The sequence below is a fragment of the Conger conger genome, chromosome 8 (assembly GCF_963514075.1).
Source record: "Conger conger chromosome 8, fConCon1.1, whole genome shotgun sequence".
Lineage (NCBI taxonomy): Eukaryota > Metazoa > Chordata > Actinopteri > Anguilliformes > Congridae > Conger > Conger conger.
In genome coordinates, this window is record NC_083767.1 from 14,056,114 (window position 1) to 14,070,254 (window position 14,141).

Here is a 14,141-nt window from a genome sequence, read left to right on the forward strand (position 1 = left end):
GTGAATTAACTTCCTTCAGGTTCCCCAACGGACAACGACATTCCATTGATTTCCATTTCAACTTGTTTATCTTAGCTCTCGCTATCTTTGACTGGGCTCTGATGACAGTGAGAAATGATCACGTGAAATCTGTTTGTGGCATACAAAAACAATGCGCATTCATTGATTGATAGAAAAACTAGCCAAAGAAATTCACATTGTGATAACATCTTCCCATTTCTCCATTACTCACTCGAAGGGAAGAAAATAGGCGGGACTCCGCGGGTTAGCAAGGTTGGTTGTAGCTGACGACGGTATACAGGAATACAGGAAGTATATTGCTGCTTGCTAGCTTTTGAGTAACGTTGAAGTTAGCTGTTTTCGTGCGGCATGACTTTGAAGACTGGGCTTGCCTCTAGATTTTAGAATTGGTTGTTAACTTTAAAAAAAAAAAAATTTTTTTTACAATCTACACAGCATTATTGAAATTATCATTAGCGATTGCTGCATGTGACTTGTTCTGAGGTAATCTAGCTAGCCTAGTCGGCTATTATCCGAATCGATGTAGCTGGATATGCTAGTTATGGTTTGTTTACAAACCAGTGTTAGTGGACTAGAATGCTATGATAGCTGTGATAGAAGTTATTTTTGTCTAACGTAGTATATGACTACTCTGTAGTCACGCGTAAAACATGCTGGGTAGCTAAGCACATACGATAAAATCGTTAAATCTAACATTTCACTTGGGAAATACCATTACTGAATGTACCGTAGCTCGCTAACTAGCTCTAACGTTGGCGAAACATGCCTTGCACTTGTGGCAACTGGAGGAGGTGGATTCGGCCCTTGGTTGTGTTACTGTATATCTTATTGCTTCTTGTGGTCCTGCCATTGTGTATATGGGAACTGCAGAAATCCGAGGTAAGTTCTATCGATGAACTTCCACCTTAAGATCGTCAACTGACGTTAGTCGGTTTTGTGACGATCCCCCAACAGCTTTACTTGAATTGCAACTTAGTTTATTCATTTTTAAGCCGTTGTATTTGATACAGTTGCCACTTTTCTAATGTCTTTACAAATGAGATGTGTACTGCTTAATTGAATGCAAGTGACCTAAGAATGCCTTTTGCAAGTAATACAGCTTCAGCTGAAGCGGTTCTGTTGTGCTCTTATACTTATCAACTCGTGACTTGTATCATTACACAGTAATTCCATAATGTTTTGCTGAAAGACCTGATACGTTTAGAAGACATCGTTAACCATGCTGTTGTTTACCCATTGCTTGTTTGTACAGTTGACTAGCAGACCTCTTTTGTTTCTCTCAGGTTGGCACTCACAACAAAGCATGGTTCATCGCTGGTATATTTGTTTTCATGACTATACCCATTTCTCTGTGGGGAATCCTGCAACATCTTGTGCACTACACTCAGCCTGAACTGCAAAAGCCAATCATAAGGTGAGATCTGTTCAGGTGTCTTCAAAGGAAATAAGAATATATGGGTCATACTGCCATTCGTGCATACTTATTATTGTCATCATTGAACTTGTTGACATGTTATTGGCTCGGATTCAACTGAAATTATCTTCCTGTTATCACCTTTGCTTTGGTGAAAGATAGATAGATTTCCTGGCCTTGTTGACTAAAAAAATATTCAAGGTCTGTTTTTTGCTCTTCTCTTGTCTCCTTTCAGGATATTATGGATGGTACCAATATACAGTTTGGACAGTGTAAGTATTCATTCTTTCCCAAAACGGTGTGTGCAGTACTTTTAGTGACTTGAGTGAAGTACTCATTGTCACATGATGACGGAATTGGGAAGCATGCCACTTTTGCATGTTGTTTTGTGTAGCTTGGACATTCCTGTTTCTCTGGCAACCAGCGCAGTTTAAATTGGAGACGATGCGTTTCTCAGTCACAGTCTACACATTATAAACCCCTGAAGAGTAGCTAACAGAAAAAAGTCTCTATTACTCCTTTTCTCCCTGAGAGTTGTAGTGTTTTACAGAATTTCATTGATTTTATTATTGACTTATGTTTATGTTTTAGGCATTCAGCTAACTCTCTTATCTTAGCAACATGCAAAGCAAACATTACTTTTACATTCAGTTCATTCATACAGCTGCATATTTATTTACATTTCAGGCATACTGTATTAGATATATATACGATTTTTATCTTGATAATATTGTAAAATAATCATGCTATGGCATGCACTGGCTGTAATCTGTCTTTACGCAGCTTTGCCAAATCCATGCTCCTATAGCTGTTCAAAAACCAGAGTCAAATGCTTGAATTGCTTTTTCTCGCTGGTGGCAGCGATCATAAAACGGAGGTGCTAATTATAAAAATGGTAAAACAGATTTAAAATATTAAATTGGAGGTGAGGTTGAGGGAAGAAGAGGAGACTTCTTTGATTGTAAACACAGGACCACAGCAAGGGTAGAAAATCCTGCATTTTATCCCTTTAAGTACCTTTCTTAAGGATACAACGGCATTTTGGAAATAAACCTACAACCTTGAAGCTCTAAAAATATGAATACGTCACAGTGAATAAGAGCATAAACCATGTGTACAAGTTTCACGTTTTCGAGAACAACCAAAACACCAAAGAACACCAAAACCAGGCATATTCCTGCATTTGAGTTTAAGCAGTGTCACCAAAACTTTGCAGATGTGACAAGAGGTTTTTGGTATTTTCTGTTTATTTCGTGTTTTTTTTTGTATAATTTTCATATCGTTTAAGCTCATCGTATATTAATCTTTGAGCTCTGTATATTCAGTGATAATGACATCTTGTTTTGTTCATATTTTTTTACTTCGCTTTGGGGTAAAATTCTGCTTGAAATGATTTTTCCTTTGAACCTACAGTGGATCGCTCTGAAGTATCCCAACATTGCTATCTACGTGGACACATGCCGAGAATGCTATGAAGCTTACGTCATCTACAACTTCATGATATTCCTCCTGAATTACCTGGGGAACCAGTATCCCAGCCTAGTGTTGATGTTGGAAGTCCAGGACCAGCAAAGACATCTACCACCATTGTGCTGTTGTCCACCTTGGCCTATGGGAGAGTGAGTCCACGTTATTCATTTCTAGTTTAAGGATATACTCTATGTACTGTATTATTATGTGTATATATTTTATACAATAGTCTTTCCCTTAAAATTGGACCATTCCACTTCCTGATGCTGATCCTGCTGTCTAACGTTTTTGGCTGATGTTGCTTTGTCTCCAGTGGCATCAGCCAGTATTTTATTATATGTTATCAGGCAGCTAATGATAATGGTATTCATGTTCCTGGGTTAATTTAGACCAGCATTATTGGCAGGGCATTGTGTTCCCACTTAAGCTAAGCAAACAAGTTCTGCCATGTCTGCAGAATAGGACATGAAGTGGACCTGGGTTTATCATTTAGAAAATGTAAACTGTTACTATTTTTATTTTCATTAACACATTTTTGATTTTCTGCAGTCAATGAGCTTTTGTTCATCTTTTGGCAGGGTGTTGTTATTCAGATGCAAACTCGGTGTTCTGCAGTATACAGTCGTTAGACCCGTCACCACAGTTATAGCACTGTAAGTACAATCGAACAAACCGCTAACTAAGTATTGCTCAGTGTCAACTTTTACCTTAAACCATTTACTCTGTAGAACCCATAGTGAAATATTGGCTTCCTTTGGAAAATCCTGGGTACTTTTTACATGGAATGGTTAATTTACCTTTTCCTTGGTGGTCAATAAAACAAAAGTGAACAGTGCATGTATTTAATGCATATATTACATGCATTCCATTGTGCATGAAACATTTACAAATTCTTGTGATTGAATTCTTGTGCCAGGATCTGTCAGTTGTGCAACGTGTATGATGAAGGCAACTTCAGCTCCAGAAATGCTTGGACCTACCTGGTGATCGTCAACAATCTGTCCCAGCTGGTATGCCTACGTTTTCATCTGCATTGTTATAAAGCGCAATAGTACATAATTATTTGTGATGTGTAAGTATGTTTACCTCAAATGTAGACCCTACTTTTCACTTGATTGTAAATTGCATTATTTATTAAATGGATGGTTGTTCTCATACCACAGCCACAAATCCAACTGACTTAAGACAGTTCTAAACTGTGAATAATAAACAGTGTTGTCCCGATGCTATGCAACACTATCTGTTATTCAGATACTGTACCAGTTGAGGAAGCTGTATTAGTGAAATATGATGATGTTCATTTATTTCTCTGTGAAATCTGAATGGAGGGGAGGGTTTGGTTTGCAGCCTCGGTGAGCAGGGAGATTTCACTGGTCGACAGTGACGCATAACACTACTGTATGTGTCTGTCTTCCAGTTTGCCATGTACTGCCTGGTCCTGTTCTACAGGGCTCTGAGAGAGGAGCTTAACCCCATCCGTCCTGTTGGGAAATTCCTGTGTGTGAAGCTGGTGGTGTTTGTGTCTTTCTGGTAAGTTCTGTGGGCCTGTTAATTCCTTCTCCATTCAGCACAATGGGTCACAGTCATGGTGAGCGTGGTTTGGACTGTTGTTTAGATTTATTTAATGGAGTGTATACAATGGACGTGTGGTTGTGGATATAATAACATGTTGTGTACAATATCTGCAAATAAAGTAAATTAATCTGTGTATACGTAAAATAAGACATTAAAAGACGATTGAAAACGAGATGGATGGATTAGCCTAGAAATATAAAAATGTGCAAGTAAATACAATACATATTTATTTGCACTCAGATTTTTGGCTTTATAAGTTTTATCCTCCCATTTCTTTTTCAAGTTGTCCTTGGATACGACCTTGTTTTGAATGTTGAATGTACAGATTTTTAAGAACTCATGAATTTGTATGGTTGTGTAATCATTTTCTCATTAATTTCAGTACCTTTGAACCTGCAGTGTTTCTGTTCTCTTTTAGGCAAGCTGTGTTCATTGCTTTCCTTGTGAAAGTTAGAGTCATTTCTGATTCTCACATCTGGGACTGGGACAGTGTGGAGGCTGTAGCTACAGGCTTACAGGTAAAATATGCAGCTGTTGTCCTGTTCAGTGCTCTTTGCCTTACTTGGACTTCTGACAACAGCCTGGTAATGGAAGTGTGAAAATGTATAAATCCTACATGTAATTCCTACATGGTTCACCCAATATGGATGTAAAAACCCTCAAATTAAAGCTGACAGTCTGCAGTTTAAACATAGCAGATGTTTTTATTTCAACTGTTTGTATAGAGCGAAAGCAAGCAAACAAACAATCCTGTCCAAATACTTATGGACTGCATTGTATGTATGTAAACAAGTGAGAATTTGTTACAAATTACCACAAAACAATATTGTTACAAAGACACTGCTGCACGGAGACCTGCTGATTCCAAAATCTCGCACTACAGCTAGGTACCGTTCTTCAAAAATAACCGATTTTCCTGTAACCATCTGACCAACCCTTCCCTCGCATGTTGGCTGACTCTTTCTCGAAACAAGTTACTCACAGGTGATCATTTCTGCTGTGGGAACGTAAATGTGTTGTTTTCCAGGACTTCATTATCTGCGTGGAGATGTTCCTGGCTGCTATCGCCCACCACTTCAGCTTCACCTACAAGCCCTACATCCAGGAGGCTGAGGAGGGCTCCTGCTTCGACTCCTTCATGGCCATGTGGGACATCTCCGACATCCGAGCCGACATATCGGAACAAGTGCGCAACGTCGGTGAGCTCCCCTATCCCACAACCCTATTCGCATCTTAACAGCAGCTGTGTGTGTCCACTGGAGACTTCTGCCAAAGGTTATTGAATATAAGGGCTCCTGTACTTCTTCACAGGATATTTAATGTTGGATTATATTGTTCTCAGAATTATGCTAATGCCTCTCATTTATATGTATTTATAATTGGGTTTGTGTATATTTTATTAAGCCCGAGATGAAGATCTGATAATATTTTAAGTTTACTGTCAGTGAGGAACCCTAAGGAATTCTTTTTTTCTTCTTGGCACTGTACAGTATGTTTACATTTAGAGTATATAGAGACTGTAAATACAACAACAAAAAAAAAACCTCTTTAAACGTGTCTTTAGTATGTGCTCATTTCAGTAAAGTTTTTGGTCTGGAATAGCTGTAGTATCTGAAGCCTGCTCTAACCAGGCCTCCTTTTGCTCCAGGACGAACGGTTCTTGGCCGACCCAGGAAGATGTACTTCGGAGACGACGACCAGGAGCAGAACGAGCACACGGGCCTCCTCTCGGGGGGCCAGGAGCCCATCACAGAGACGGCCTCCAACCCCCCCTCCCCCACGGGCCGCTACCAGGGCCTGGGGCGCACCCTCACCCCCCACTCCCTGTCCGCCCCCGCCGGGCTCAGCACCTCGGTCTGGGAGGAGGAAGACCTCGCCCAGCCGTCAGACTCCCCTCCCCGAGAAACAACTGACCTTCCCAACGCAGGCAACGGCGCCATTTCTTAGTTAGCCGTTAGCATCGCCGCCCGCCTAGCCTGACGACTCCGTTTGTGGAACAGACATGCACGGGGAAACTCTCACCACAGACACTCAGGGAACCCTCGTGTTTCATTTTAACACTGTCCCTGAAGTGAGCAAAGCCAGAAGAATAACGCAAGGACGTGCTAATGGCTTCACAGCCGAGCGACTTCTAAGCGCTTCGTCCTCCTGGGTGTTAGCGCTAGCGGACCTTTCATTAGGCGAGAGCGTTGGGAAGGACACCTCCCCCTCCGCTTTGTGAATGTTTAATTTGTGTACTTAGTGCTGGTAATGCCATACTTATCCTGCCCTACAGTTACAGTGCAACTGATCTTGAGCTTTTTGCTACCGTCAGCCTGTTTGTTTAGGTATTTACTGGACATTTAAGGTTTTTGCTTTTTGTTTTCCTTTATTTTCTTTAGTTTTAGCTTTGTTCTCTTGACTCCATTCTCCTGAGTCTTGACCATGACACTACACCACTAAACAATGCCGTTTTATACACCGATGCCTCTTTAATGCATTACGCTGTATATAAAGGCTTTGAGTATATTGCTATGTGCAATTGGCATTTGTTAATGCTGTTGTCCATGTTAAAGCAGCATTATTCACACAAATGTCCGCACACAAGTCTGTCAATTTGGAGTAAGCATATCCTCTTGTGAATAATATCCTACATTCAGTGCAGTAGACGGAGTTATGTTATGCCAGTTTTAGGGTATCAATGGTCTAAGTTGGACCTGGCTTGGAATAGTTACACAATAGGGTGAGATTGTCCCCATAAATGGTTACTGAACTTCAAGCATTTTCAAAGCTCACCTATGATCCCACCATTTAAAGCTGCCATTTGTGATCATACAGTTACATAACACTGTTACATTATCACTGTTACATCATTTTTTTTGGTTTAGACCTTTTGTTACATTAATCCAGCGCTACTCAACTCCAGGTCCTGCGGTCCGCAGTGTCTGTAGGTATTTGCTCCTACCATGCGCGACACCACCTGATTTCACAAATTGTTTTACCTGCTTGGTTCAGATAATAAGCTAATTAGTGAAATCATGCGGTGTCCCCATAAATGGTTACTGAACTTCAAGCATTTTCAAAGCTCACCTATGATCCCACCATTTAAAGCTGCCATTTGTGATTATACAGTTACATAACACTGTTACATTATCACTGTTACATCATTTTTTTTGGTTTAGACCTTTTGTTACATTAATCCAGCGCTACTCAACTCCAGGTCCTGCGGTCCGCAGTGTCTGTAGGTATTTGCTCCTACCATGCGCGACACCACCTGATTTCACAAATTGTTTTACCTGCTTGGTTCAGATAATAAGCTAATTAGTGAAATCATGCGGTGTAGCGCACGGTAGGAGCAAATGCCTGCAGACACTGCGGCCCGCAGGACCTGGTTGAGTAGCGCTGCACTCATCTGTCACGTCTTCATTTCTTTCCGTTGCGGTAGGTTTTACAAATTTATGGAAATGAACTGACAAATTTGTGTTCAAATTGAACGTTTTTCTCTTCGGTTTTAAAGGACCAGTTATGTGTTATAAATGATTTCCTGCCATATTTTGTCCATTCATTATTTACATATTTCTTGTAAGTAAATCAGCGATGCAAGTATTCACATTTTTTTGGATAACTACTTCAACCAAAGTGGTTTCTGGTTTTTCCTATCTGGATATAAGGTTTGTTTCATTCCTTGACTGTTACTGTATGGTTTCCAATTTCTTTGGGTGCTGTTAAAGGCAAGTACATGCCTTCAATTGAAAATTGAAAAGGAAGCCATTTTGTGGAATTAAAGATATGTGCAGAGTGGGAAAAGTCATGTTATTTGCATCATGATGTTCAGGCAGACGATCCAAAAAATACACTGGTCCAATTGTCTTTTTGTAGTTCTTATGGTTTCCCTGTTAAAAAGTGCAGCTTATTAACACCATTATATATTTGATTACTCTCCTTTCTCTAAATTTGATTATTGTGGCTGGAGACATGGTTGACCCTTGAAAAGGTAGGGTTGTCACTCAGCACCGCATTGCGTTGTAATGTAATGTGTCTTATCTGTTCCTTTAATCAGTTCAGGGGATCACCTTATGGAGAAGAGTTTCTGTTGTGTTTGTGCTGCGTTTTATTGCCTTATGTGATGTACACCACAGCTCATTAAACTACAGAACACCAACAGTAGCGTCACGTGGACGAATATCACCATCAGAAGGGTTTCCAGAAAAGCACAGTACTGTATGACACTTAATAAAATAATTCAACAGTCTATTCCAAAAGGCAGTCCGTTTCAGTAATTACTCTGGCTTCTCGTCCAATTAACCTTTTGTTCTTTTCCCTGTGACTTTTCTTTTTTAACCATTGGAACAATGTTTCAAAAAAATATTTATGGATGGACTGCAGTAACGTTTCTATTTTGAAAGAAATGCATCAGCTCTTTAATTTGTGGCAGTTTGGAATGTATATACCTGCAAAGGTAAGCAAAGATGCTCTGTTTGTAGCATCTCATTAAATGTAGTACCATGAAAATAAAACTTCTGGCAGCAGCAGCCGTCATAAAGAAATGTCACCAACAAGGTTCTAATGTCAATAGTTAAAAAAGGAGATGAACCCAGCGGAATGCACCAATTTACTGCCAACATGCCTTCTGTTTACCACAGACATCTGTCAAAAGCAAGCTTCAAATATGTGTAACAGCACAATGCTGACACAGTTATAAGTATATGAACACAAAGAACTTTGACACAAAAGGCAATTTGTGGAGGTAGAACATTACCGTAGCCTGCCGGCCTTGGAGTGCACGAGGTGAAGGTCTAACAAACCAACGAGTAAGAATTAACATTCTGTTAATTAGTGAGAGTGTGGACAGGAACCCACAAAGTGTAGAACATGTTCAGAGTAGTAAAGTGACCTATTGCTGAAATTCAAATTAAAACGGCACACGACAGGGAATCAATTGCACAATCACAAATAAGTAACCATTTGTCAGTAAGGCTCAAAATCCTCCTGCATTGTATATGGAAATATAATGGACATTTAGGTCAGCTAAAATCTATGCCTAACGGTATATACTGTAATGTGTTTTTGGGTATTTCATGAAAACAATTCATTTGGACAGTGACAAAATGTATGTGTATTGGTTAGTATAAATAAATGACTGACAGCACAGGAAAGAACCATTGTTGATGGGATATATTCTTCTGCCTTAAACATGAAGCCTGCATTAACCCACTTTAACACTAGATGTCACTCTAATCTTATATTATTTTCAGAAATAGCAGTTCTGTGGCCTGTTCCACAAAGCAGGATTTTCGAGTTAGACGGATAACTGTTCCAAGTAAAACCTGGATCCCACCCAAATCTGGAACATGGAGTGAAGTAAAACAAAAGAAGAAGCTGTTCCGGATTTTACTTTGGTATTTGGCTAATTCTGTAACCCTGTTTTGTGGAACAGGCCCCAGTTCAGGTTCTTGAAAGGGCTCCAACATGTTTTTTTAAAATCTGTTTTGTCATAAACCTTTTTTCATTTACTGAGTAAGTTTTGAATGGATTATAGTGAATGAAAGGCTCTTTACAGGAAGGATTATTTTCCTTGTTGTGCTATATTATAGCAACTAGCCAGTCTGACCCCATGGCATCAGTTTTTGTTTTATTAAAATATTTTGCAAATAATGTATTTTATTATAGTTCAGAATTTAAAATATATCATTTTACAATTCACCGGGGTGGAAAATGTAGTGCCTCCTTTAACACCTCTAATTACAGTTGTATAGAGGCATGCTGAGAAATTTGAAACAAATGGCAGTTCACTAACTATTTTTAACAGGCTGCACCATGTATGTTGCGTGTATGAAAGCTCAGGTCCTTTTACTGCGGTGATTACAGTGTCCACAGACAGATGGCTGCAGGCATAAATTACACTGTAATAAATACTCTTTCCATGGTCGTTTCCTGTCACCATACTCAGGTTTCTTAAACAAGATATTCATACAAATGAAAGAAATGCAACGTTGTATAATTTATTCAACTCCCTATAACTGCATATCTAATAATTCACATTCACTCTTAAAGTAATTGGAAAAAACTAGATTAATTCTAACCACAGGAACTTTCCTATCAAAATTGTTATTAAGTTCCAATATGCAAAATGTCAAACGAGTTTGCGTAAACATTAAAGGCCTATTGGTCTCTAATTTACAGTCATAAGGGATTGTGATTATTGAATCATTTAAAAATGCTTTAGATGTATTGAAAGTTACTCACACCGCGCTCCTGCTTTCTTCTGAGAGGAGTAACCGCTACATGTGTGACGTCACTGGCTTCGAGTTGCTGCAAGTTCGTGACGCCCTGGTGAATACGTAACCTACGGCAAAGTCCCGCCCGCAAGTGACTGACAAGCGGACTTTATCCACTGTTAACACAAACTTCCACATGCTGGGGTGTAGTAGATGGAAATAGGCAGCAGTTCAGTGTTTTGGACTTGAGAATCGTGACTGAAGTTATAATTTAGCCAGCGGTTATTGCTAAAGGGGTAATCTAGTCCGCTTGCTATTATTACCTGTTGAGCCAAATCCGAGACGTAAACTGCGTCGTTTACACATTTTGTTACATGAGGCGTTTACAAACATAGTGGTGTCTGAGCTATCCAAAATTATTTTCCTCGTTCGTTATTGTTCTGCTGTGTACTTTCAGTCCAAGCACATTCGGATTTGTTGATCAACAGCAATGGGATTACACCCTTTGGAGTTCAGTGAATGCTACCTGGACAGTCCGTCTTTCAGGGAGAAAATAAAGGAACACGAAGCAGAGTTGGATAAAACGAGCAGATTTATAAAAGAACTTCATAAGGATGCAAAGAATCTCATCAATGCCACTAAACGTAAGTTCCCTGATCAACAAAGCATGCTAGGTATCTAACGTTAATTGCCAATTCATGATTTGACAGCTAGCTGTCCAGTTAACTTGAATTAATAAAGCCCTCGTTGTAAACAACCGAGTCTCATAAGAAAATAAGACAATTTTGAGTGCTGAGTAGCTTGGTTTAGCAGGAAAACGTATACACATTCGTTACCTCTTTCTGGTTGCTAACAGTAATGTAACGTTAATTCAACAACAGACTAACGACAGCATCTAGCAAGCGAACTTTAGCTAATTTATAATTAACTTTACAGCGATGGGTTTGCTAAAGTTATTCTGGTTGAGACTTGAGCCTTAGCTACTTAGTGTGTAACAAAATCACCGAAAATAGCGAGCAAGCTTGCACAAACATCGAGTTAGTTTTGTGTTTAAGGAAACGTAATGTTAGCTAGAATAAACATTAGCTGGATTTGTTCAAAATCATCAAATAACGTAGTAGTACTGTGCATCTTACTGTATAGCTAGCTACGACTATGCTACAGCTAGCTAACATTATAGCCAACTAGCTAATCCGCTGTGATCAGCATCACTGCAGGAGAACCCATTTCCGACTGGGTAGCTAGTAGAGTTAATAATGTATCCCTAGTTAGGGCACAAACGAACCAGAAACTAATTTTGGCTTAACGCTACGTCACTTAGTTAGCATTGTTGTCGAGTTGTCAGTGTGTAAAATAACTTTTGAAATAACTAAGTGTTCACCAGTTGAACACACGTCGGCACTGGGCGTGGACCACAGTGCAAATGTTGCAATTAAACAGCGTATGAGTAGTAATGTGTATTGGGTTCATATAGAAATAAGAGAAAATTTTTCTCACGATAAAGAAACCCACAGTACTATATGTGTCTATGTTGCTTGAGACCCAAGTTGAATCCGAAGTGCTAACATCAGATGGACTAACATTGGTTTCCTTGGACTTCTATAGGCTATTCAAGTGAATATCTTGCTACAGGAGGTTGTTCGCCTTTTTCACAAAGCTAGTTAACTAACATGTAAAAACTAGTTAAGTAAAATAGCAGTAAGCGACATTTGTCCAAGGTAAACCTTAAAGGTGAAGTTGCCCTCAGTTTTCTTACTACAAAGGCTTTGCATCTGCAGTGGTGGTCTAATCTGGTTTTAAAATCAGGATAGGCAAGAGAGGTATTCCCGAGTGGAGGACTAGTTTCCCATACTGAAACTAGTTTGCTGTGGACTGGGCCAGTTTGTTTTTACAGTTGCTGAAATGTAAATCTGAATTATGAAGTATGTGTGAAAAGTTTCTCCCATAGTACAGTACAGTACACTTGTTGCGCAATTCCAATCCAGTTTTTGAACCTGCCTATTTTGTCAGCATGTGTTTCTGCAATGGAATGTTGAGCTGGCCTTCAACGCTGGTTTATCATATCATTCTATGCTTCATACCTCTTCGAAATTACTTGTACATGGCTAGGTCACTAACATACCCCCATAATATACACTATATTGCCCAGACCATATTGTTGTGAACATATTTTTTGGTATCCCATTCATAATAATGTATTAAAATGTATAGTTTAAGTGGTAATATTTAAATATGTATATTGGATTCATTCATGTTGTGTTGGCCAATATGGACAAACAATGTAGAGAATGTACTTCTTACACACCCAAAGTATCCCAAGGACAGGTTCAGACAAAGGAATCTGCTCATATGGTGGAATGGATGCACAATGTGGACACTTCTAAATTAGCTATGTGCACAAAACCTGTTGCTAATAGCATTTATAAAGCAAAAGGATTGAATGTAGAAAATAACCAGTTATAATGTGGTATTCAAGACACACCAGGGTCCCATATGTTTTATGTCTGATTTCAGAACGAAATGGCTAAATCAGATTTTTCCTTTACTTCTCTTTGTGTCTGACTAAAATCATGTTGACGATAAGTTGGACTGCTCGTGGAAAATAGCATTTAACCTGTAGTGTTGATTTGTTATAGTGTTAACCCGGCTTCTGAGGTATGTGATGTCACTGTCACTGCATAATAATGAACAGTTAATTGTGATTGTCTGAAGTTTTTGCCTTTTAATTTAATTTTAGATTTTGTTTGAAAAGTACATTATTTTTTTCTATTCCAAATCAATTTGTAAATTAGTATGTATTTATCTTTTTATACCATACATTTTACCTCTGCAGTTCTGTCACTAATCTCCTTTAGAATAAGCTTGTTCATATTTGAGGTAGTCCAGGCTATTTTACAGGAAATCACGATAGCTGAAAGATTGTGTCAGTGCTAGTAGAGGATAGTGTGAAGATTCCGTTAATCCCCCTGTATTTACATTCTGGATGGTATGTGCTGAAGTGTGTTGTGGGTCCTGTGTACTCTAAACACAAGTTTAAAGTGATGTCATACTCGGTCCCTGAACCCCCTCTCTCACTGTGGGGGGTCTGTATTATCCCCTCACTCGTTACGGGATTCCCCCAAAAACACTGGCATATCAAAAATGAAACTATACTCTTTGGGTGCTGTGTAAGACCGAAAGTGTAATTTTACTGAGCTTTTTTTTTTCTCTTTTATTTTATTTTACACTGAAAATGCGAAGCTGGATTCAGATGTAGGTCATGCCTATTGCCATGCCACACAGGTTACAGTTAAACAGCGTACCTTTTATAACTGCGTTGTCAGAAAGCTGAGCTGTCAGGAGTCACAATCATACAGTAGCCATCCCTGATGACAGTGTAGGGCACATCATCCACACAAGTACTCATCAGAGTACTGTAAATTACATGACCATGCAGGAATGCTTGGCTCTAAACAGTTTTCCTA

General features: G+C 39.2%; 2 protein-coding genes across 3 annotated transcripts in view; both read left to right on the plus strand.

Moving 5' to 3' along the window:
- The first annotated feature begins 388 nt into the window (after nt 1–388).
- tmem184c (transmembrane protein 184C) lies at nt 389–8,721 on the plus strand. The gene is made up of 10 exons (XM_061252124.1): nt 389–900; nt 1,305–1,435; nt 1,671–1,707; nt 2,849–3,054; nt 3,484–3,558; nt 3,822–3,915; nt 4,323–4,435; nt 4,899–4,998; nt 5,508–5,679; nt 6,129–8,721. The coding sequence occupies exons 1-10, from the start codon at nt 784–786 to the stop codon at nt 6,425–6,427; spliced, it is 1,344 nt and encodes a 447-aa protein (XP_061108108.1). The 5' UTR covers nt 389–783; the 3' UTR covers nt 6,428–8,721.
- Nucleotides 8,722–10,834: 2,113 nt separating this feature from the next.
- The window catches only part of LOC133134780 (rho GTPase-activating protein 10-like), a 58,473-nt gene continuing 55,166 nt past the window's right edge, over nt 10,835–14,141 (plus strand). For both annotated transcript variants that reach the window (XM_061251168.1, XM_061251169.1), the window contains exon 1: nt 10,835–11,321. In XM_061251168.1, coding sequence (XP_061107152.1) covers nt 11,168–11,321 — 154 coding nt within the window. In that variant the 5' untranslated portion in view covers nt 10,835–11,167. The remainder of the gene's footprint in view (nt 11,322–14,141) is intronic.

Bases quoted from the DNA above. Each gene is read 5' to 3' on its own strand.
- tmem184c (XM_061252124.1), top strand. From the start codon at position 784: ATGCCTTGCACTTGTGGCAACTGGAGGAGGTGGATTCGGCCCTTGGTT. The intron at 1,436-1,670 runs GTGAGATCTGTT...GTCTCCTTTCAG, and splicing joins CTGCAAAAGCCAATCATAAG to GATATTATGGATGGTACCAA. The intron at 4,999-5,507 runs GTAAAATATGCA...GTTGTTTTCCAG, and splicing joins CTGTAGCTACAGGCTTACAG to GACTTCATTATCTGCGTGGA.